Here is a 26,130-nt window from a genome sequence, read left to right as displayed (position 1 = left end):
TATATATATATATATATATATCAACAACAGTAATAAAATGTAAGAGGCCATGAATTTGAGGGGAGGCTTCTGGAAGAGGCTGGAGGGAAGAAAGGGATGAGGAACATGATGTAACTATTTTCATAATTGTATCCAATCAAAACAGGTATTTCTATGTTCTGGAAAATTTTCAAGAGATGTAACAAAACTTTTAATCTCAGAGTAAATCCTAAGACTGTACATAGAAAGTTGCTATAAAAACACATACTGAAAAGGGGGAAAGCCAGGTGTGGTAGTATATACCTAACGCCCAGGACTTGTGGGTAGTGACACAAGGGACCAGAAGTTTAAGACCAACATAAGCTACATAAAAATCTGAAGCCAGCTTGGGCTATATGATACCCTATCTTAAAAAAAAAAAAAAAAAAAGTTAACCAACTAAGTAAAGAGTGGGTAATGACCATCAAACTGAAATACATCCAAGCACTCATAACACACCAAAGGAAGCACAGGGATGACCCAGTAACTTAGTCTGTTAGGCTAGAATGGGACAAGTTGAATGTTGAAGCCAAACAACCTTGAGTAAATTATGGCTTCCAATCTTTAAAATGGGAATAAAACTAATAAAGCCAGCTATAGAAGAAGTTATGAGAAATGTATGGGTTAATGCATGCCAAATATTTGTAGCACTGTTGTGGCGTATTATATTAGTTGCTGTAATTCTTATTTCTGAGCATTGTGTTTTTAACTTATCAAAAAGAGCATTTTAAGCCAGCCTTCAAGGAGACATATGTGCTAAAACAACTAATTATGATAAATCCCTACAAATTAGAATTGAAGGAACAAAAACATTTGTGATGGATAAATCTTGGTTGTCTACTTAACATCTAGAATTAACTAAGACTAAGCAAAAATATATTTTTTTTGGTTGAATTATTTGAGGTGGGAGACCCATTTGAAATCTAGATTATGGGCTGGAGAGAGGCCTCAGTGGTAAAGAGCACTGACTGCTCTTCCGAAGGTCCTGAGTTCAAATGCCAGCAACCACATGGTGGCTTACAACCATCTGTATTGAGATCTGATGGTCTCTTCTGGTGCATCTGAAAACAGTTACAGTGCACTTATTTATAATAATAAATAAACCTTTAGGTTGGAGTGAGTGGGGTTAACTGGAGTGAGCAGAGGTCCTGAATTCAATTCCTGGCAACCACATGATGGCTCACAACTACCAGTACAGCTAAAGTATACTTATATACATAAAATAAAATAAATAAGTCTTAAAAAACCCCAGATTATTTGAAGTCAGAAGATCAACCCTAAATCTGGGTCCCACCTTCTGGTGGCAGCCCATATAAAAGGACATGGAAAAAGGAAGCTTTTGCTTTTTGACTGCTTGTCCTCACTTTCACTGGCAAATTCATCTGTCCCACTGCTATGTCATTTCTTTACTGGTGTTAAAACCTACTTCATCAGAATTCCAAGGTAGCCTGCAGGCCAGCAGCTCTTGGGACTCAACAACTACCAGATCTTTGGCCTTTCCATCAACAGCCAGCCATAGCTGGATTACGCGGACCACAACTTGTACACTACTCTAATAAAGTCCGTGTGTTTTGGTGTGTGTGTGTGTGTGTGTGTGTGTGTGTGTGTGTGTGTGTGTGTGTGTGTGTGTGTGTGTGTGTGTTTGTTAAAGTTAGGACAAAACTGAAAACACTGATGAGAAGAAAGCTTTTTTCATTCAAGGCAAAGGGAAAGAAGAAATGATAGATATCTATAGTTTTTTTCCTGGTTAATCTTCAAGCGCCTAATCTGGACTGAATTTAAAATGTTCCTACAACAATCCCTATCCAGAAGATGAAGCACCAGTGTGACCCATGGGATAAAGGGCATTTGGCTCTAAAGAGGCTGAGTCTGGGAGAGAAGCTTATCGCTGCAATTATCTTTCTGGCCTTCCTCCTCATCTCTACTTCCAAGTCCTCTGAAGTGCAGTCACAGAAGTCAACTTGGTCTCATACTAGATTTTATATCTGGGTGCCACCCGCATGCCTGCAATATAACCATATTTTCCCCATGTATGAAAAAAATGACACATTCAAGTCTCCTAAGGAACAGATCAAACTGTATAGGTAGTCTAAGTCCAAAAGCTTTTTAAAAAATGTATTGCTGTTTACATATGTATGTGTGTACATGTGTGTGGGTGTACATATCATAGTGTGTCTGATCAAATTTGTGGAGCTGGTTCTTTCTTTTCACCTTTACATGAATTCTGGGAATCAAAACCAGGTTGCCAGGCTTACACAAGAGTCTTTACTCATTGAGCCATTTCACCAATCCCAGAAGTCACTTATTAATAAAATTATATATTACCTCATAGATTTCTGATAGGGAGAGAGGCATTAAGAAAAAGGGTATCTACTTGGCCACTATAAATAAATGGTATTAGTAGTTAACCTTAATAATAAATTATCCTAAAAGAAATTAATCAGCAAACAGAATAAATTCTCTACCTGTTCTGAATACCTCCTTTAAGCCCCGATGAAAAAACTGAGCCATACATGATGGTTCATGCAGATAATCCATGCCAGTTTGGAAGCTGAGAAAGGAAGGTTACCAGGCCAGCTGTGCTACCAAGTGAGCTCACTGAACTCCTAAAACAGTAGTGATCAGGTCATATGTAAGGGTTCTGCTCTGTCCTTCCAATTTGCCTTCTGCAAGACCAAAATTAACTACTTGTATTCAAAAGAACACAGAGTTATTTAATTGGCAACCTTTCCCCCCCCTGGGTTTTAATGCTTAATGGCTTTGTGCCACTAACTTTTATGATAAACCTTAAACATCCTTTGAACTGATCTCTTTTACTATAAAGGCAATCATTCAAAAACTACACAGAACAGTAATCAACCTTGGTTCAACCTAAATATTCAAAGTAATAGGCTAGCAACAAGGAGTATTCCCTTCTTTTCCTGATTTTTAATTTTTTTAGATGTCTTTACTTTATGTGTATGCATGTTTTGTTTGCATGCATGCAAGTATGTGCAGCATGTGTATGCCTGGTTGCTCGAGGAGGTCAGAGAGAGTGTGAGATTCCCTGATACTGGAGTTACAGATGTTTGAACCATTGTGTGAGTGCCGAGAACCCTATCAAGGCCGTCTGTAAGAGCAACAAGGGCTCTAAACCAATGAGCTAGCTCTTAGCACCCAATCTGTTTTAGTACCAACTCCTGCCAAAGTATTAATTTTGTACCCCAACTAACATAACTTAAACTTTTGTTCTATGAAACTAGCCAATAACATTTTTTTTTAAAAAAAGAGGATGCAGTAAATATATTTTTGTATGTAGATTTCAGAGAAGCAATACAGAAATCTGTTAGCTAAGTAGGTCTCTACCTGGCTAGCATTTAATGTATTTCCTTTTCTTGGAAGACACTCACCATATGTCAAACATTATACATTCTTGCTGTAAGGGATGGAGATAGAATGCAAGAATACAGTGGGTTAAGGGGAATAACTGTACATGAAGGGCTTAAGCAGAAGGTAGCTAGGAGGGGAGAGGAGATTAGGAACCTGGGCAGGAACAACTAGCGGAAAAGTACTCTGAAAAGGTCATATGGAAGCTTACTATTGTAGAAGCTTCCTAAAAAATACACATATATAAACAGCTTAAAGGGGCTAGAGAGATGGCTCAGCAGTTTAGAACGCTGACTACTCTTCCAGAGGACCTTGCTTCATTTTCCAGCATTCACACGGCAGCTCATAACCATCTGCAACAACTTCTCAGTTCACTTGAGACCAGCAAATGATCAAACGGTAAACTAGCATAGGTGACTCTTTCGTGTACATCCCTGTACTGGTAGCAGTATTAATGTACCTAACGACCAATTATGGCTTTGATAATGTTGACATCAAGATGATGAGGGAGATGGCTCCCATGACAGTGCTGCTATGTAAGTATGAGACCCTGAGTCTGGATCCCCAACAGCCATGTAAAACTCAGGTACAGAGGTGAACATCTGTAACCTCAGCACTGGGGCAGTGTATGCGGCGAGTATAATAGCAGGGACAGGGACAGGGACAGGGGGATGTCTGTAACTGACTGGACCAGTCAGTATGGCAGAATTGGTGAACTCAAGGTTCAAGAGAAAGCCTGTCTCAAAAACAAAACAAAACAAAAAACAAAACAAACAACCCCTCCAAAAACAAAAACACCCACCCACCCCTAACTAGATGGGTTCAATTAGCTGTTAAAGTCACTTGCAAAACCAAACCAAACCAAACAAACAAAACAAAAAAAACCTCAATTCCCGGGACCTATATCATAGCAACAACTGACTTCCCCATATGTTGTCCTCCAACCTCCACATTCATGATATTAATATGTGCACACTGACACTATTTCATTACTATTTGTCTTGTTAAAAACATATACAAAATAAATAAATGTAAAAAATAATAAAAACCATAAAACAGATATATGACATCAACCTCTGGCCTCTAAATGCATACATAAAGATGTAAAGGGACATCCAAACACAGATGCACACACATGCACACATACAATGAATTTTGTTCAGCATTTAAAAACAAGCTAAAATTTGGAAATATAATAAACCTCGAAGTAGGAGTCTCCAGCTATTTGCCAACTATTTGAAACTTACAAAATGCATTCATCACATTTTCTAAAGTAGAGACTGTCTCATTTAATACGATAGTCTTGATATTTAATCCTGGAGAAGGTAGTATAAAGAGCTATGAGTCACAACGTTAAAGAACAGAGGTAAAAGTACAGCAGATGTTTCATAAAGTCTTCTCCTATAGTTACCACAACTATGTACAGGAAGTATAGGAAAATACATATGTAAATAAGTACACACACATATCCCTAGTAAATGATTATTTTGCTAAATTAAAAATTACATACATCTGACAAGTTATTATTTATTAAAAGAATGGAAAATTAAGGGGAGTAGTAAGGATGAATACGATCAAAAATACACTGTACAAAATTCTCAGAGAATCAACAAAAATATTTATTTTAAAAAAAGAATAGCCAAAAGGAACATTTTGTGAAAATGTATGTCGATATTTATTGTCCTATTACAATAAGTGTAACAATTCCTCCATTTATCAAGAGCTGTTGAAATTTACTCACTGTGTATATTTTTACAACAGACTAGCTTTCAAGATACTTTCTGACTGCCACTTTAAACTTCAGAGTTTTGCTGTTAACTCTATTATACTGCACCAACTGGTAAATAAATATTCAGAAGAGGAACAGTCTGCTAGCCCTTTCATCTTTTTATAAGAGCACCCATTCCCATCGTACCCTTTCTCTGTTGGGGTGACACTGTAGGAAACCGTAAGAAAAATGGATGGAAGTTGCTGATCCCCAGGTTAAAGAACCTGGACCACACTGTACTGTGCTCAGCCTCAATACTGCAGGGTACTGTAAGTTCAGTTACCTTCTTCTTTCCCATCTGCACTAATTTCTGTTTTCCTTTTCCCTTTTTTGCTTTCCTTTCTACACCCCCAAGGTACTACCAACTAATCTAAAAGAACTTAAAAGAAGAATCAAGGAAACTTTTCATATCAGTCACTTTCTGTAGAGAGTGGTTTCAAATAACCAGTAGGGAAGAGTTCAAGGCTAAAAGAACAGCAAGACTAGCTCAGCTGAGCTTGATAAATGTAGACCTGTAATTCTAGTGAAGGCAGGAGAATCCAGGAGAATCCAAAGTTCAATGTCACTCTCAGCTACAGATCAAGTTTCATTCTAGCCCTGCCTAGGCTATGTGAGAACCCTATCTTCAACATCCCCTCCAAATATACATACACAGTTCAGCAAGACTGACTTGGAAGTCTTATTCAATAAAAGGTATGCAATAATTTATTTAACCTTTAGCTTTTTCTTAAAGAGTCAATCCAAGAGAGAGGCATATGGCCACACAGGTTCCCATCAGAAACAGAAGTTTGGTATGTTAAGGCACTGATGAATTTATCTATTTTACCTGCCCCAACCACTTGCCCTAGCGTGTGAACTAAAAATACCAGTATCTTCCAGTATGAGACCAAAACTAAGCAAGCAAGGGTAACTCTGACACTAAGCAGGAGTTGACAACCATCTGTATACCTAACAGGTTTGCTGATTGTTTTATGGATGATATGGTCTTTGTAGCCCTGGCTGGTCTTGATTTCACTAAGCAAACCAGGTTGGCCTCAGATACCCCTTGCCTGCCTCTGCCCCTTGAGTACGGGGATTAGAGGTATGCCCCGACACATCTTGCAAGTGGCAAGCATCTCAGCCTTAACTAGAGCATGTATGCATTCCCCTGCTGTAGGATATTCCTTTTAATAGGGTCAGCTGCAGCAACAACCGAAAAGGGCCAAGCATACTATCATCCCTTTCTTGACTCTAAGAGGAAAGCACAGTTTCAGACAAGAAAAGCAATTCACTAGGTTTGATGTGAAGCAGACACAGCACACCAGGTTCAGCACTAATGAGAGAGGATGGCCAGAGCTCCAATACCCATTTCCGTCATTCTATTAGGGAAATCTAATGACTCTTAAGGAACACAGCCTACTGTGCCATGTGTATGGGCATTATGGACAGGAACTTCTCTATGGCAAAACAAAAACAAAAAGAAAGCACATTACACACACACACACACACACACACACACACACACACACACACACATACACACGTTCTAGAACTGCAAGGAAGACATTGACTCTCTGTTTTTAGAAAAAGGAATGTCATCAATGGGGAAAATTTTTGATTGAAATATTTCTACAGAATTCCACTTAAAATGTCTGACAGTGTAATTCAAGAAGTAGGAGGAACATGGTCTAAACAAAAGACAATTTCTCTTAAGTTCACTTGGCCCATATATCAGTGCCCTGTTCACTTGTTTCCCAACAAACCTTTCTGAGTGACAGTCCATTTTATCCATTTGGGCAGAATCCTGGTTCCTATTACAATGTTCAACCCACAAAAACAGTAGAGATTTGTAAAAGGCAAATATATCTGGTAACTACACAACAGCACCATAGCTAGAATGAAGGGACATACTCCTAATAGTATAATTTAGAGTTGTAATTTCATTTTAAGTTTCTAAGGTAAAGGACTCATACATAGATTCATATATGGTTTCTCTCTTCCCTACTGCCAATGTGATGTTCTGGGGCTTTCTTATAACCCCTGGTCTTACAAGAGTGTAATGAGCAGAAAATACTAAGAGTAAAATGTATTTCTGCCTTCAAGTAAAGGCTGTAGACTGCATGGGTCCTGGGGCTTCTCATCATGCATTCCCCATCTCCTGAATGGCCCAGGCCCTGGTCCAATCTCCAGTGGCCAGGAGGTCATCCAGTGACCTGTTTCTTCAGCAAGGAGAGACCAAATCCTCCTATCCATAAGCCCTTTTGTTTAAAAAGACAGTAGCCTTTAGATGGCTCAGGAGAAAAATGAATTACAATAGAAGAAAGGTTGGTTAATCAATTAATGATGTCAAAATAGAATAGGCTGAGTTGAGAGAGAGAATTCATTAGGTAAAGTGCTTTGCATCAAGATGTGAGCTTGATCCCCCCCAAACTCATGTTTATTTATTTGAATTGTGAATTGGGGACAGAGAGGCCAGAGAATAGCCTCTTCATGTTTTAACTGAAACAAACAAACAACAATCTAGATGTGCACACACTTTTGTATCACCACTATAGAGGTGGAGAAAGGCAGTTTGCTGGCAGCCAGTCTTCCCTACTTGATAAGTTACAAGCAACCGAGGATCTCTGTCTCAAAACCAAATCAAACCAAGAACAACAAAAACCCAAAATCCCAAATCCATACCAAAACCAAAACCCAAAACCAAACACATGGTAGATGGAGCCTGAAAAAGGATGACTGCAGTTGACTTCTACTCTTAATATACAAATACACACAAAGTTACAAAGACATGAAAAGAAATAAAACTGACTGAACACATTTCCCAGAAGTTATTTTCATAGCAGCCCAAGAAAACAGGTATTGGAAAAGAGATCCTATGGTTCTGCTTTGTCTGGGTCCACCAGGAGATGTCCTGAGTGACAGAAATGGAAAGCACGAGGCTGTTTCTCTTCTCACACTGTCAGAGAACATCAGTAAACAAATCAGACTTCTATGTGATTCATGCGGGCTGCTCATTTGGAACTGATGGTGCCTTCCAGGTAGATCACTATTTCTTGTAAGAGTTCAAGGATGACAACATACAACAAGCATATATAAAAAGAAAGATACTGTACTCTCGGAAAATAATATGGATGAAATCTGCCCCCCACCCCAGGGTTTCTTTGTGTACCAGTTTTGGCAGTCTTGGGTGTCCTGGAACTCTACATGTAGAGCAGGCAGGAAGTCTCAAACTCACAGGGATCCACCTGCCTCTGCCTCTGAGTGCTGGGATTGAAGGCGTGTGCCACCACGCTCTGCTGTGGATGCAATTTTAAATTATCAAGTTTACTCAGCAGAGAGATTTGCACATGGCCTAGCCACAAGCCTCCAAGAACCTGTAGCCAATGGCAATTCACTAAAAGTTAGTATTATAAAAGCATAGTATAGTAGATTCGAGATGTATTGGTCAAAAAGAGATTAAGTGTACATATTTAGCTGTACTCTTTCAATATTTTCCCCCCACGTATGGGAGTGGAAAGTACGGCTGAAAGAATCAGTGAGGTAGAGGAAGCAGTAGAGATGGACTCATCTATGGATCTCCTCAGTGAACAGATAGTGTTCTTAGAGACATTTTACTAGGGAGGTTTCTGGGCAAGCCTAGATTATTTCAGTGTCAGAAAGTGAATTTCCTATGACAGGCCAGAAAGAAGATGGACCACTAGTTAGGTGGGCAGACAATGCTTGGTGCTTTGGGGTTTCTAGGGTACAAATATATACCTTGCTGATTTTAAGGTTATAACCTCATCAATACTAAAATTCCTTACATCCAGATACCATGAAAACACTTATTTCTTGACTAGTTCAGATCCCTGTAGTTACAGAATCTGGAACACAGAGGAAATCTTTAAGTACTTAATTTTGATTTAGTCCCATTCTCTATTAAAAAAAAAGTCCAAGAAGGGGTGTCTCCAATTAAAGTACATATCTTTACTAGTCTCTCTAGATAATAAGTGATTCTTAAATTTTTACTGTTTACTAATCCCCATTTCTTTGACTGTGTGTAAGTTTTCCAGATGCAGGGCCACTACATTCAAGTTACTGTAGATTCTATACAGAAATGTGTGTACCCATGCTTATGTATGCATACAGGCTTTTTAAGCATACATATAACACAAATTTCTGGAAGCTCAAAGTCAGTTATACACTCAAATACTTTCAGAGGTGTCCACTATGCAACTACATTTATTCTGTTATTCCTATTACAATTGGGTCAAATAGTTTGAGAAATTTCTTTCAGCTACTGTCAATAGTAAAATCTAAAGCAAAACTTTTTCCAAGATCATATGTCAACTATAGAAAAAAATCTTTCAAGACTTTATTAGTTATCAATCCATACTACTTAGCCAGGACAGGATGTTACCTAAAGAGAGGAAAATCAGTACAATATTTGTTTTGTTCAATTCTTCTTTTTAAGCTAGGTAAAATTTGGATTTTTTTGAATTTGCTAATTTGAATTTTCTTTTTAAAAAATATATTATTTATTCTCTCTCCTCTCTTCTCTCTCTCTTCTCTCTCTCTCTCTCTCTCTCTCTCCCCCTCTCCCTCTCCCTCTCCCTCTCTCTCTCTCTCTCTCTCTGTGTGTGTGTGTGTGTGTGTGTGTGTGTGTGTGTGTGTGTGTGTGTGTGTGACAGGAGAGCTTTGGGGAGTCAGTACTCTTCTTTCTGAACATGGGTTCCCAGGGATGGAAATGCAGGTTTGGCTAACAGTACCCTCATTTACTGAGGCACCCTGCCAGCTCCTATCAGTTAATATCTTTTTAAAAGAATTACTTATTTATTTTATTTCTATGAGCACACTGTTACTGTCTTCAAACGCACTAGAAGAGGGCATCAGATCCCATTACAGAAAGTTGTGAGCCACCACGTGGTTGCTGGGAATTGAACTAAGGATCTTTGGAAGAGCAGTTAGTGCTCTTAACCCCGGAAGCATCTCTCCAGACCAGTTAACATTTTTTGAAGACTACATATGCACTGGTGTAAGCAGATAGAAACTATGTCCTTAAAATGGTTTCTATCTAAAGGAGTTCTCAAAATGAAAGAATGCGTGTATCAGTATATGAAGACAAACTAGTAAAGAGAAGATTAAGTTTTCACTGTATGAATAGGAATACTGAAGCAGAAACAGGAGTATTACCACATGCTTCACAAGCTATTAAACACACCCACTGTTCATATGTCTATGCTAAATGTTACTATTCTTACTTTTCTACCCAAATTTTTTAAACCTGGGGTTCCTATTAAATCACTTACTTGCAAACTGGCTTGTTTCTGGAGTTTAGGTCATTCTATGATTTTTGCAGGGTCAAATACATTAGGCAGGCAGGCAAAGGACACCAAAAGATCCCCGGATCTATTTTGTTTCCAATGAGATTCTGGTATCACTTGAGCTATGTGTGTATTACCCAAGGGACACCATTACGCTTCAGATAAACACGCCTGTTTGGGCTTCACATTGCATGTGGTATCTGATATGTCATGTTACACGTACAATGACTATCCGCATATGCTTCCTTGTTTTGACTAGATTATGTGAATGCTTAAGGTAGAAGCAGTAACTTTCTAAAATGCTCCGCATAGTTGATGTAATATGTTGACTAACAAAGAAAGTTTGCTTACTAAAAAATAAATGAAATCAACCCACAGGCAGGCTCAGATGCTAAACAACTGTAATCAATATCCCTCAAACAATCCCACCTGCAAAGAAACAGTTAACCTTTCAGTGGTCAACAAAGAAGCCAGCATTAGGCATCTTCTTCAAATACAAAACAGTAAATACAATGTCTATAACTGTCCAAGTCATAGGTAGTTATATATGCTCTGAGGAGTGGTATGTATTTCTCAGCATATTAAATAACATTGATTTTTTTTTCAATTTTTCTACTGGAGAAGCTTTCTTATTTAAGAGGCAAAACAAAGCAGTTCTAAGATACATTACATCAGTAAGTTGAACAGGAACTTAGAACTGGAAGCAGTTTTCCTAAGATCATCTCGTGACGGCTCTTCCAAGTTTACTGACAAAAACCATATTTGTACTAAAGACTGTATTTCCAGCACATATCACATAAAAACAAAATCTCAGTCTTTAAAAGTAAAAGTCCTTAAGATGGGAGAATTTACTATTGAAAAGTTGGTTTTAATAAATAACCCTAGAACTTCACTTTAGTACTCAAACTTCTCTTATTATTGGTTTAATAATTTTCTATTTCCACTACAGTATGAGCCTGATAATGAAGAGGAGCTATTTTCTTTCTTTCTTTCTTTCTTTCTTTCTTTCTTTCTTTCTTTCTTTCTTTCTTTCTTTCTTTTTAATTTTAAGATGCCTCAAAAATTATCACCAGATAGCATTTTGGAATCATTTTAGTCCTTTAAAAATTCCATCATCTTTTTCACCATAAGTATAAAGAGACAATAGCCTATCAGAAACAAAAAAATGGAGTTAAAGAGTAACACATTTATTTTGATCTTTCTATATAAGTTTAGAAACTGAATTTGAAAAGCAAAATTAATGCATGTAAATATGTAGATGTATACAGAGAAAAACAGTTGGATTCTTCTCACTCCAATTCTCCGGTTGTGCTCTTTTTCTTTTTCTTTTTTTTTTAATTAGATGTTTTCTTTATTTACAATATCTCCTTTCCCAGATTCCCCTCCAAAAAATAAATAAATAAAAATAAAATAAAGTAAAATAAAAAATCAAAAACTAAAACACACCCCTGTTCCTTCCCCTCTCCCCCAGCTCCTCACCACCCCACCCTCTCCAGCTTACTGGCCCTGGCAATCCCCTATACTGGGGCATAGAACCTTCACGGGACCAAGGGCCTCTGAAGAGGAGCTATTTTCATGTTAGTGTATTTGAGGCCAAACACAGAACTCAAGGAACATAAATTATCAAGCACTGAACAAGCACTGGGTGCCATCAGGACAAGCATGAAGTGAATCAAAAATCCAATTGATCACTACTAGAGCCTGGTACAGTCCAGTAATTTCTTTCCAAAAGGTTTTTAAAAGCCCACTATCCACAGTCTAAACAGTACGTGTGATACCTGAGTTAACTGAAAACGAGGTAATAAATAACCCCCAGCTTACAAATGGCCTGTGTATTATGCTAGAACTACACTGACTCCAGGCAGTGCAAATAACCAAGTAGGCATCAAACCCCAAGTGTACATGAGAAACAGAGCCTCTCCATACATAAGCAAAGTCACTCAGATGAACAGATGAACTGTGATTAAACCCTTAGCTTACTGGGCTCCATTTTCTTTCCTTATGATTAGTGACTAGTCTTGCTGTCAATATAATAATGTAGTAAGGATGAACAAAGGGAAATTGAGATTGTGTGATATGGATAGAGAGTGGTAAGACTTACATCATGTCTCAAAAGGAGGAGACATGAGGATGAACACAATCCCTTGAAAACTGCTGGATCTCTGAGGTCCAAGTCTGGACCCACCTGGACACCAAGTTCCAGGCTAGCCATGGATACAAAAACAAAACAAAACACTGGATCCTCAAACAACTGAAGACCCCAAAGGGGAAAAAAAAACTTGGAAAACATTTAAAGGAAAAAGTGACCAGTTAAACATTTGGTAGTTAACTAAAATCTGATCTTTATAAATCTGTTATGATTATCCTTTGGTTCAACATATAAGAAATACCCAACAGTTATGAACTTAATCTCATTTTTTTTTTTTTTTTTTGCAGAAGCATATGCTGGTCAAAAATTAAGAGCTAGAAAAACATTAGAAATTATCAGAGACCAGTATACATTAGAAAATGAAGACCAAGAAACTAAGGCAGTCAAGTTCATTTGAAAATGTTTGACCAGATCATTAAGTCCTACCCTTAGAGGTGTTATCTCTGGGTGGCTCTACACAAAGGCAAGAGTTCTGCCATGACAGTTAAACAGTCTGAGATCTTCTGGAGGCATGTCTTTTCCACAACTACCTTGAAAATGTATAGAAACAGCAACTGAAATGTTTTCCTGGAAATTCTTCACTTTTAGGACTTAGAGAGACTTGCTCCAAAACTCAGGGCTCAGCTTCCCTGTGGCTAATGCTGGCCACAGCACTGTACTCACGAGGAATAATTAAGGGGGAAGGAACTGGATATCTTAAATGTCAAAATGTGCGAAGAAAAAACTTATTGCCAACTCAGAAAAAGGCCAATTTGCTTTTTTCTGGGTGACAAAAAGACCACCAACATATATGTAAATATGATGGCGGACATGTTCTTTAAAGTCCTTCTTCAAAACTGAAAACTCTTTGTAGAGTAGCAGTAGGGAAAGCCATCTTGAAAGTGTGATGAGCCTTGTGGCTTATTCACCGAACAGTTCAGGCACTAGGTAAGTTCCTCGTGCTACTGAGCGTAAAGTAAACAAGAAGCAGAGAAATTTTTAGTTCAACTCCTGACATGTGGAAACAAAGGCCTGCCCCTCAAGATGAGAGAGAAAACACAGTGTTCCCATTAAAAATGATAAAAGGACAGAGAACTCTAGATGATGTTAATAGGAATCCAAGACGAAGACGGCAGTGATCACAGCTTTGAACACTAAGTATAATATTGAATAAATAACTAAGAATAGAAATTCTGTTAATCTGATGCCTAGGTATATAACTACAAAAAAGGAAAAGAAGTTCTGGCTGAAAATTCTTTCTTGATTTGGGGAAATGTGTTAAGCGAAGAGCACATTTTCCTAGTAATCTAATCCTCAACATATGTGATTTTTATAGTTGTCCTTGAATGTATTTGCTCTAGACTGTCTGGCTGCTAGGTCCATGGGCATCCTGACAAGATATACTGGCTTTCAGGATTAACTGTTCCACATGGTTAGTGAGCGTAGGCAGTAAGCATTTGGGAAAGAAATTATTTCAGAGATCCTCAATGAACAGGTACTGGAGTGAACCAAGCTCTTCCTGGATGAACTGGGCCATACCTTACAAATAAAAAGATCCCTGTGACACAAGGACATTTTAGTTTACAGTGAAGGGGGAGGGGAAACTGAGTGTGAAATGTTTCCCTGACTCCAATGGAGCACACTCTCAGGGTTAAACGGTCCCCAGACTTCTGTCTCTCCAAGGACAAACACAATACCATCTCTCTCGATTCCCACTTGGCATTCAGCACTATACCTTTCATGCCATTCCTTCTGGAGGGAAAAATGCAAGTTTAGAAAAATACCAGGATAAATACTTAAAAATCGAATCAACTTTGATCCTAAAACAAAAAGAGAAATTTCTCCTACTGAAACAGAAAGCATGAAGAGTTAACACAGTGGATTAAAATTTGAGTATGAAATAAAGCACCAGTAGGGATACTTGTCTTAAAGAGAAAAATCCATCATAGACCAGGTGAATACTCTCAGGATGACTCTCAAGAAAGAACAACAGCATAACAGAAGCATTTAGCACCACAAGGTTGGGGTCCAGCGGAACATTTCATTTCTGAATCTCTTCTATAAAGTGAAATGCTCCTTAATCTTAAAGGCCCTTTCAATTCTTCAAGGTCTCAGAAATAAAACAAGTTTCACATCTCCCAAGTTAAATTATTGTATGATGCTATTCTTGAAGCTTTAATTATGTAAGCTAAATAGAAAGAAACAGAGCTTGAATCCTCCTTATAAGTGAATAGGATATCAGAATCTGAAGTTAAGTAATTCAATAATAGTAATGTTAAACTGGAGCTGTGCTTGTATGTCAGATGGTTCTGAGCATCTAGAGACCTCTGAAATTAGAAAAGTATGTAAGAGGAAGCAATGTTGAATATTGAATTACAACTACTAATAAAATACTGACAATACTTAACAAATAATCATAAAATGCTATACGTGAGTGACCCTGATGCATGCATTAATAGCTTTGCCTTCTGGATTGTGAATAATTTTCAACCTAGAGGTTCTGAGTACTCTGTGTCATTGAACATAAAAGTTTTTCCTGAGACTACAAGGAAACACCAATCTTCATATTGCCTAATTCCTATATGTACCATGACTTTAAAGCACTTGTTGTCTAAAGTCAGTCTTCTAGCACACACTTAAATAGTCTAAAGAGTAAGAAATATGGATAGCTTGGTTTGCAATTCAAGCATCAGACCACTGGACTAAGAAAACCAGAAATCAACCATAGGTTTCTCTTCAAATCGATTCTGTATTTACACTTACATTTACACCACAAATTCCCTATCATTTTAGACTTGCAGGCCATCAGACAAATGGGTTTATTCTGTTTTCTGTTTGGAAAAGCGCAAGTCAACAAAGCAATAATTCAATGAAGCAATAACTGGCCTATTCCCAAGGCCAAAACAAAGCCTGGGTATGTGTCAGAAAGTTTGGATTAAATAACATTAAACAAATGCCACTCCACCCCTTACAATCACAAACTCAGTCAACCCTATCCCAACACTAGAACATTAAGGCTACGATGATGAACAGAGATGAGAAAATTGAATTATACACAGGCTAAGGCAAAAATCTAGTTCAGGACAGACAGAACTCTCTTACCCAATTTACAGAATAGTAATTAGGGGTTACACCAGAGAACAATTTTGTTGTTGTTGTTTTGTTAGGACTGTGTATCTATATACATAGCCCAGATTGGCCTTGAATTTATGGCAATTCTCCTGCCTCAGCCTCTCAAATACTGTCATTACATGGGTGTAACACTATTCCCAATTTAACATTTTTTTAAAAGGAAAATAGAGAAGAGAGAAGGGAATGGAAAAACAAAGAAGTCTGCTTGCTTGCTTGCTGCCTTGCATTGGCATGCAGTATTTTTTTTTCTTTTTTTTTTTTTTTGTTGCCAGAAGTTAACACGCTCCTTGCTGGTAGACTACAACTGGTTTTGTATAGACCATGAAGGAAAGCTCTGAGAGCAGATTTTTTTTAATGACTGAAAAAAATTTGAACAAAAATATTTATTGTTGTGAACATCATATGGAATTCAAAATTCTGTGTCTATAAACAAGGGTTCGCTGAAGCACAGAAATAGTCGTTCATTCAAATACTGTCTACTGTGAACTGAATTGGAAATGAAAGTATGACACAGGAAACGTTGAAGTTTGTGTTCATAGGTTGTGCTTTCAAATGCATAGCAGAGAGAGCAAGTCTGGGCACAGTAGCAATGGGAGAGGTGAATGGCCAGACTTTGAACAAATTTTAATAACACTGCCAATACAGAAACTTCCTTTATTTACACCTGAAAACATTTTCAAAATTGAAAATAGTGTTGCATGTATTTTCTGCACTAGATAGAAGTGGACACAAAGAATAAGGTAAGAGAGTCCGTAAGTCCAAAGTTAGAAGAAGAACCCAGATTCCACCTGTTCTGATGCCAGTCACATGACTCTTCTAGATTCTACTCCTTCTCATAAAAATGAGGTGTGCTGAGAAACTGTAAGAGTATTCTTTCTCTGAACTCCTAAAACTGCAGGAAGAAATGAGAACAGGACCAGGAAAGGACAAAACAAAAAGAACTAGATGCATCTGAATGCAAGGACATGAGTTTGTTCCCGCCCTTTTTAGGGGCTTCTGGATTAAGGACGCATCCACTCACAAATCTTTTATTCTCATTTCTGCCCGGGAGCAAAAGCAACATTGTCTGAATGTTTGCTATACAAGTAAAGACCCAGGCACTAGTCCTGAATATTATCTGCAACACAGGGTAGGCTGAACAGCTAGAACCTGCTTAACCACGTACTCCAATAAAACAAGGCTCGTTGTTATCATCTTATACACATAAGCGGTTTGCGATGGTACAGTTCCATTTACCTACTGTGGTAATTTTAATGATAAATGCCATTCTGGCCTTAGAAAAGCAAAAATAATACACTTCTAAGGGCAGTAGAAATGAGCATATTAATTTGCTGGTCAGCTTTTTAAAAGTCTGCCTTTGTCTAGCACAAACTCCAAAGCACAGAGCACAAGGTCTTTTCAGAAAGTTTCCTTGATCTGATAGTTAGGAACTTTAAATCAGAAGAAAAATGTTTTTAAAAACACACTGAAGGAGCTGAAGAGATGGCGCGGTGGTCAGGAGCACGTGCTGTTTCCCCAGAGGTTCCGAGCTCCATTCCCAGCACCTATGCCATTTTAGCTCCACGGGATCCTACGCACTCATGGACAGATAGACCCACCCTCCACTAATTAAAATCATAAATGTTTTTTAAAAACTCTGAATATTAAATTTGGAATAACTAGAGGGCCCAATGGTTCCACTGCTGAGTACACAAAACCATGTCTACATAATGTATAATGTCATAGAAGGCACATAATTTCTAACAGCCCAAAATGTAAAGCATTTCCAGATACACACCATCTTTACAATATTACCTGGCAATAATCAATACTGCAACATGAGTAAAACATCAAAATACTATGCTAAGTCACTGAAGCTATGAGCACATGCTTTATAATTCCATTCATATTTAGTTCAAGAATGGGTTAAGTGGATAGAAAGAGAAATTAGATTCCTGACTGCCAGCAAGTGAGTGGAAGGAAGACACGTGGGGCAGACTGCCAGCATGCACATCAAGAATATAAACAGTCAGGCTGGACAGATGGACGGCTCAGTGGTTAAAAGCTTTGGCTGCTCTTCTGATGCCCTCTTCTGTGGACACTGCACACATGGTACACAGACACACATGTGAGCAAAATAGACATATGCATAAATATATCTCAAAAATGAAATATAGGCAGAGGTGGGTGCACGATTCTACAACTATAAAGAATGACCAAGCATATTTTATTTGAATGGTGGTTTTTGCTAATGTATTAATCCTCATGAAGTGGCCAGAAAAACATTTATTCAATTGCTCTTGTGCTAATAATGACATTCTTCATATTTTAGATACCTGAGACTGAGCTTCACAATGGAGACATACAATGAACAAGTCAGGTTCAATCAGGCGCATGGATGTCCTTTAGTGGACAATCTAGTTGCATCATGATAAAAGTAATGACCAATTTCAAAGTCTTGTGCTCACAGAGAAAATGTTTTTCACTGTAATCACCAAAGGATTCACATAGGAGAGACTGCTCCAAAACTTTGATGACTCCAATACAACAATAACATACCACTTATTTCAAAAACAGAACAAGAAAAAGGGTAAAAACCTCTGATCTAGCCTATCCTATAACAAAAACTAAGACTGTGGCCCACAAGCAGATCAAGTTGAACACATTTTGTCCTTGCAGGCCTGCAGATGGCACTTACCGCCTGGGTCCCTGGGTCTTGCTTCATCTTGGGCGTGGCAGCTCCATTTCCAAAAGCCTCCTCCTCAGAAGCAGCACTAATCTTACTCAGAAGATCCACTTCGTCTCCAGTTTTGGTGTCTGGCATTTCTGAAGTGAACACGGGTTATTCAGAATGAGTGCATTTGATTAAAAAAAAGAAGGTTCCTCTGTGCTTTAGTATTTATACAACAAACTCCAGGTTTCAAATGTTTTGTTTGTTTTTCCATTAAACGTCAGGAGCTGGTGCCATTTCTGACCCCATGCTGAGCTACTCCTCATCACATGGTTCTGTGACTGATTCCCAGATTTTAAATGAGGCTAGACCTAAAGAAGTTTCAGTTTAATGTCCACCAAGTGTCCATTTCATCACTGACTTCTCAATCTATGAACACTCACATGACAGTAAATGCATGGATTACAAAGGTGCAGACCAACATCTGAAACATGGTAGTCCATTTTGGACACCATTATGGCAAAAGGTATTTGGACAATGAAAAGAGAAAGCCATTGGGAATGAGGTAAAGCTTCTGGGGCTACAATCTCTTAGTAACGTTACCAACCTTGATCTATGCATAGGTTTAATTAATAAGACTAGACAATTTCAGTAAATTAAACTCTATTTCTTCTAAAAGCAAAAAAATGGTTAAAAAACAAACAAAAAACCAAAATACAAACAAACCAGAAATACTTTTCCTTCTGAAAAAAGCTTTTTAAATTTTTTGTTTTTAGTATTTAACAGTCTATCCCCACACTGATCATGCTCTCAGCAGACCCTACAGTAATAGTTTCTCCTACTGAGCCACCACACTGTCAAGCGAAAGCAGGAAGTAATGATGATGTTGTTCAAGGCAAATATAGTTTTCTGACACTTCTTTAAATGGGGAAGATTGCTTGAAAGGTGCTAACTTACCTTGATATTACAAATACAAATGGAAATGCTGTCTCATTTTCATGTGGTTGCTGTACTCTGGCAGTAAAACACCCCCTTGTCTAAAATACCGAGGTATCTCTCATCCAATAATAAAACATTAAGATCACTCACTCTAACAGCAAGTGTGATCCTCTAAAAGGTCTTAGATTGTGAAAGTCTCATTCCCAAAAAAGAACATTCAAAATTCTTTCTGTTTTTTTCCTTTATAATTATACAACTTACTAGCAATTTAAAATAGGTAGTCATGTTTGCTTTTCTAGAGAGTTAAAATCCGTTAGCTTTCATACAATTAAGTTTTATTTTAAAAAATCTGATTAAGGAATCGCTTTACAAAATCCCTTGAGGAAAGCATTTCTAAGAGAATAACTGTGTGTATTATAAAAGAGGGGTATGGTTATGGTTTTGTTTTATTCAGGAATGTGATTTTTAGCATAACATCAACTTTCCTATACCCCATCAATGGAAATTATGTACCACCCATAACAGTAAACATTGATTACTGAGACTCTAGCAGGACTGGCTTGGTTTAGTTAAGCTCCAACAACCTTGGTTTGCTCAGCACAGTGATCAATCAATGCTTTTGAAGAGGCAAAGGTTCACATTGCCTTCTAACAGGCTTCTCCCAAATCAACAGCTAACTGACTCATAAAACAATCCATGAACGGAATGCAACCTCCACAAAAAATACCCTAGGCTATGAGATCACACTCAGGTGCTATTTTTTTTTAAGGCAATGTGACCAGGGACTTTCCTCAACCCTGGCTATTTCGTGTAGAAAGCACCAATGTCTTCACCAGTGGCTACTTTTTTTTTTTTTTTTGTAGTTGGAGGCTGAGCACCAAGCCCCGTTATAAGTCCTTTTGATAACAAAACGAGAAGCTCACCTACACAAAATATATCAATCCCTAAATCATGTTAACTTCAAAAATTTCCTTCTTCACATCTTAAAAACTTTGCACCATTTCTTAGTATCTTCACCACGTTATATAAACTTAAGAACAGACGTCTAAGACTCTGCCAGTTTCCTTTTCTTTCTCTCTTTCTTTCTTTCCTACCTTCCTTCCTTTCTTTCTTTTAACCTTTTCTGATCCAGTGCTACAGACACACACTTCATAGTTCACAGTTACAAAGTCAAATTGTGCTCACAGAACAAGGAGGAGAAATAATCCCCTCCAGGCTGGCCACGGACAGAGCACCCAAAGAAAGGAAAACAGCCAGGCATCAGCTTACAGTCACTCCCATGTGTCTGAAATACCAACCTGCCAAGGCCCCCAAAATAGACTTGTTGTTGTGCCTTTATTAAAAAAATTAGAGACCTCATTTCAGTGTTGAGATAGAAGCCAGCCTGAAACAGTACTCAATCTAAAAACTGAAGTCACCAAAACCCCCCACCTCAGCTTCCTTAAGTCACATGACTGCTGCTCTGGAAGCTGGGGTTTAAAGCGGCTAAAAAGCCCTTCATCTGGGCAGAGGACTTACTGTGTTTAAACCCCCTCTTCAGAAACAGTTTCTTTATTTTTGTTCATCTCTCTCCCAACCCCATACCCACAATTCTACCATGTACTATACTTAAAAGCATTGCCAACAGCTTTAAAAAAAAAACAAAAATCTATCAAAAAAGCATCAGCGTCACAGTCTAGCTGGTAGCATGTGATGGTGGCATAAAAATCTGCATCCAACTGACCTTCGGGACTTCAGAAAACAAGATTGACAGCCATTCCCACTCCGTTTCAGCTTCAGTCTCAAAGGCCATAGGAAGTTCTATTCAGTGAGTTCATTCTACTGAGCAGTGGTGGCTTCTCTGCACTCTCTGGACATGGTTACCCATCGATGGAACAGGCTGCTTGTGTTGAGCAATCTGCTTAGTGCAGCTGCTTCACCAAGATAAGCAGACACCAGGTCTGCCTGGTGACAGCAGCGCAGCAGACTGGGCTTGGGCGGAAATCCTGTATCCTATCCCCTGTGCTGTGCAGGACCCTGAATTCCCAGACTCTGCCCAAAAGCGAAGCAGCAAACCTGGAGGTCTGTTTCTCAGGCAGGAAAAGGAGGGAGTACACACCCCCAACTTAATCAGTGACCTAATACCACCGTTTTAGATGTTCATTTAATTCAGTACTTCTCAAAAACAGCTGTTCATGAAACTGGCCCGATTTTAAATTCTCTTACAATACAGACAACTATGACTTGGAAAAGTTTCCAATTTGTAAACAAAACATTCATTTCAGCACTATGTTCTGGGGTTCTAAAGAAAAGAACTAAGCTGTTTGATTATCTAACGCTGTCTGAGATCCAGGTACTGTCTTCCGGATTTAGAAACTGCAATGGCTCTAGTGTGACAGAGAAGTAGGCTTAAAAAAAAAAAAAGAAAAGCTTTGAGCCTGTAATACAGGAAGTAAAATCTGTCCAACCCAAGATGACACGTGTTTCCTGACTATTAACTTGGCAACTTACACGACTGAGCAAGCAGGACCTCAAACCAATAACATCGACATTCTAGTACATAACAGAGACATGATTCTTAAGCTGTTAATTTTTACAAACTGCTTTGCTTACCTGGTGCTGGCTCAGGCCTGACGGCAGGTAGAATAATTTTCTCTGGTTCCTCTGTCTTAACACCACAGTGCCCGGTGGTTTCTTCGTGAGTATTCTCCATGTGTGGGGTCTCCCCAGGAAGAAAAGCACATGTACTCTCTATACAAACATTCTCTAGCTGCTTGGTCTCTGGATGGGACAGTGATGGATTATGGGTTTCTACTTTTGCCATCAGTGTGCTGGAGGCCTTGATGACAGCCTCTACTATCCTCGTGGCAGCCTCCTCTATGGAGTCTGCTCCGGTAGGCATATCTGCAGCTTGGGTTGAGACCATTCCGAGTACAGTAGTGGCATTACTTTCCTCTGCTGGGATGGCGGCCTGTGCCACTTGCTTCATGTCAGCTTGGGGGACACTGTCATTGATAGCTGAGAGTCCTGTGCCTGTGGGGAGGTCCCTGGCAAGAGGTTGCATTGCTTCTTCATTGTCTGGGGTCTCTTTGGAGTTACTCGTGGCACAGCTATGGTCTGTTCCCTCCAGTCTCTCTCTCTGGCAATCAAGTGGTTCTATGTCTGGGGTTATGACTTCCTGTAAGTCAGTGACACCTTTGTTCAGTAAAGCTTCTGGCAAACTTGGAGTCGTTTTCTTCTCTTGGTTTAACAACTCTGAAACTGGGATGTCTTTGACACAGTGTGATGGATCCTTTCTACTGGGCTCAGCAGTAGATGGTAAAGTACCAGCCACTGTCACATCCTCCATTGCATTTCTGCTTACCTCAGAAGCACTGTTTTCCCCTTGGAACTGAGTACTCTCCACACCAACACTGAGAGCAGAAGGCTGATCACAATGGAGTGCCGCAGACGCACCTGGCAGCCGACTTGGCAACAGAGAAGAGCTGCTCTGCTCTGTACTTGAGGCTTTCTGCTTTGAATCAGCAGACAGACTTGTTCTTGGTGGCACCTGGCTCTTTACAGCCCCACCTTCAGTCAGCGGGGAGACCTGTGGGGCCACTTCCTTGTTGTCTTTAGTTTCTGTTTTCAGACAGTCAGAGGGTGTGTCTGGTGAGTTACTCTGCTGCAGTGCTTTCTCCCCGGCACAGAGGGCTGACATATGTTTTTCACTTAACCTTCGTATCTCCTGCCCAGGTGGTGGGGTTCTCTGGTCTTCCCTTGACATTTCTGAAGAAGGCATGTCTTCTTTAACTGAAGAATACTGAATTGCTTTATCTTTATCATCTTGCCCCAGAGCTGTGGAACTTTCTGGAACCACTACACTGTCACCTTCTTCAGGCAGAAGAGAGTCAGAAACCAAAGCAGCTTTATCCACGCTTTGTAGTAAGGAGTCACTCGGCACTTCAAGGGTTGCTGTCGGGCAGGGACCCTCCTGTTCTCCGCCAATGCCTACAGGGCTGGTATTCCCCATGCTGGTCTGAAGCTCTACAGCAGAGGGTGTAGGTGGACCAGTGGCCCCGTCTCCTACCTTATTGATATCATTCAAATCTCTTTCATCTGGGCCATCTCGACAAGCTGTAGCTCTATGGAGCTGAGGAGTCACTGTTCCCTTTTCTTTCTGGGAGGGGACAAGAGAAAGTACGTCATCTTTGGTTACTGATTCACTCTCCGGACTGCTTGCCAGAGAGAAACTGCTGCCCGGAGGTACTACCTGGTCTGGCACTAGTTCTTTCTCAGTTTGAGGGACAACTGAAGGCAGATGTGGAACATCCTCAAGCACATTCGTTAAAGGTGTATCTTGTTTTAAATCATTTCCTTGATTCCTTGCATCTAAAACACAGAGATGACAAACCTCCACAGATTTCTGGGCATTTTCCCCAGTGTCAGAAGTGACTGTGTCAGCTTGTCGGCCTTCTGGGCAGAGGGTGGTGCAAAGATCTTGTGTGTTTGGCTGCACTGTTGTGCTTTCAGGCAGGCTAGCTTTACCACTGCCATGTTCTACTACCAACCCGTCACTAGAAGTCACTGTGCTCTGCTGACATGCAGACTCAGCAGAAGGCGTGCCAGCCCCAGATGTAGAACAGAGCAGGGCCTGGCTATTTAGGCTCTGAGCATGCCGTGCATTAGACTCTGAGTTTTGTTTTGGCATCCCATCTGAACTTGGGCCTGACATGGTTAAATCCAAAGGTGATGCTGTCTTACAAAGGCCTGCTATGGGAGTATCAGGTTCTAGTCTCCCTAAAACCTTGTCTTCTGTAGCAGCAGCAGCAGGAAGCACCTGGGAGCTCTGGTCATTTGTGGCTCCCCCCTCAGAGCCTCTCTCCTGAGTTTCCATTCCTGGGTTTTCAGTGGGGATTTCTCCAGGATTCAATGCAGGTGAAGTCTCAGCAGGCGCGTTAGCACCCATGGCACTGGTGGCAGAGACATGGCTTGTAATATCAGCTTTCTCCGTAGGTTCACTTAAAACTTGAACAGCAGTCGCTTCGGTTGTGCTAAAATCTGAATACTCAAGTCTTTCCTTTGTGCCTTCCCCTGCGTGAGACTTATTGTTTTGGGTGGTGGCATCTGGGGTAAGGAGGCTACGTTCCAGTTCCCCTGCCTTTTCTGGGGCACCAATATCTGTTGAAGAGTTGTCTGGTAGCTCCCTTGCAGAAGGGTGCGGGCATGCACCTGGTTCTGTGACCATGGCATCTTGCAGCACACTAAGCGGCTGCTGACATGTGGCCACTCCAGAATGTTTTGTTCCAGTTACTTCGTTTCTGTTTCCACAGGATGGAAGGCCTTCTCTGTCCTTCACGCCACAGTCAGGTATGCTCTGAAGGCAGCTGTCTTGATGAGTTGCAGACCTGGAGTCCATAGCAGACGCTGGCTCTGCCTCTTCCCTCTTTCTCCCCTCAGCTTTATTTTTCTTATGAGAACAGACATCATTTTCTTCCTCAACCACACTTGACAAATCACAGGGACTCTCAGCCTTCCTCCCAGGACTCCCTTGGCAGCACAGAGTGCTCTTAGTTTCTTCAAAAGGAGGCTGCTGGTAGTCAGAAGGCTCTGGTACACAGGGAAGGAACTGGCCATCTGGTACACTGGGCACACAAGATGAATCTTGTGCTGTCACCATTAAGGGCATGAGATTGTCCATCTGCTTCAAGTTTGTTTTCTAGGAAGAAATCAAAGATATTTTTAAAAAATTGACCATGAAAAGAAAAAGGGAGGGGGATACCTAAGAGAAAAAGATGTCACTGACACCTGTAAGCCAAGCCTCACTGGACAAGAACTGTCTTTCTGGGCCTTCTCGGTTAATATATGATGCACTATCTTCCACCCTCACTTATGCCTCTATTGGGATATTAAATTTTATTTAGATTACACTCAGCAACTGATCACCATATTTAAAAAACAGATTAAAACTAGGTCTCAAAGCCTTGTTTTAAGAAAGCACAATGAAGCCAGGCAGTGGTAGCGCACACCTTTAATCCCAGCACTTGGGAGGCAGAGACAGGCGGATTTCTGAGTTCGAGGCCAGCCTGGTCTACAGAGTGAGTTCCAGGACAGCCAGGGATACATAGAGAAACCATGTCTCAAAAAACCACCCCCCCCCAAAAAAAAGAAAACACAATGAACATCTTCAAGAAACAGCCAGTGAGGACTCTTAGCTCTTTACAGGAGTGGAGTCTATCTATCTGCCTCAAATATTGATGTAAAGACAAAGTGTAACCAGTTTTAGAATCCCTTTCAAGCAAAATATTCAGCCACATAACTATATTCCCAAAATATGTTCAAGCCAACATACCTACACCTTTAGAATTATGAATTCTATGTATCAGTCTGATAAAAAGTGGGGTTTGTGCTGTCCACACAGCATTTTAAAGAAGAGAGCATATACTACAACCCAAACTAAACTCTTACCTACTGTCAAGGGTGTTGTGGCTTGAGGGCATTAAGAATATGATCAAAAAATGGTTTTTAGCACCTTAAAATTAATTTAGTTTTGTTTGCTTCTTTTTTGAGACAAGGCCTCACTGTGTAGAGGAACTTACTATGTAGACTAGCTAGCTTCAGAAAAACTCAAATCTTCTGTTTTTGCATCCTGACTACTGTGATTGCATGCTCACATTGCTATGCATAGTATAAAAGTTTTTTTAAATTAATAATATGAACAAACACAGCAAGTAAGAAAGAAATGGCTAAAACAATCATAGTCCATCAATGTAATAAAAAATAACACAACACTGTTATATGAACTATGAAGATGGCCTATCTAATCTAGTCTTCTGCCCCTGAATGTATGTGTGTGAGTGAGAGAGAGAGAGAGAGAGAGACAGAGACA

General features: G+C 39.6%; 1 protein-coding gene across 9 annotated transcripts in view; it reads right to left on the bottom strand.

Annotated features, from left to right (window-relative positions):
- Akap13 (A-kinase anchoring protein 13) overlaps positions 1 to 26,130 on the bottom strand; it is a 303,651-nt gene that overhangs the window by 129,163 nt on the left and 148,358 nt on the right. For all 9 annotated transcript variants that reach the window (XM_031387008.1, XM_031387010.1, XM_031387009.1 and 6 more), the window contains 2 exons: positions 21,876 to 24,960; positions 18,372 to 18,499 (listed from right to left, as the gene is read on the bottom strand). In XM_031387008.1, coding sequence (XP_031242868.1) covers positions 18,372 to 18,499; positions 21,876 to 24,960 — 3,213 coding nt within the window. The remainder of the gene's footprint in view (positions 1 to 18,371; positions 18,500 to 21,875; positions 24,961 to 26,130) is intronic.

Source organism: Mastomys coucha, unplaced genomic scaffold (genome assembly GCF_008632895.1).
Source record: "Mastomys coucha isolate ucsf_1 unplaced genomic scaffold, UCSF_Mcou_1 pScaffold21, whole genome shotgun sequence".
In the NCBI taxonomy this organism is placed as follows: Eukaryota; Metazoa; Chordata; class Mammalia; order Rodentia; family Muridae; genus Mastomys; species Mastomys coucha.
This window is presented reverse-complemented; position numbering and strand designations above follow the sequence as displayed.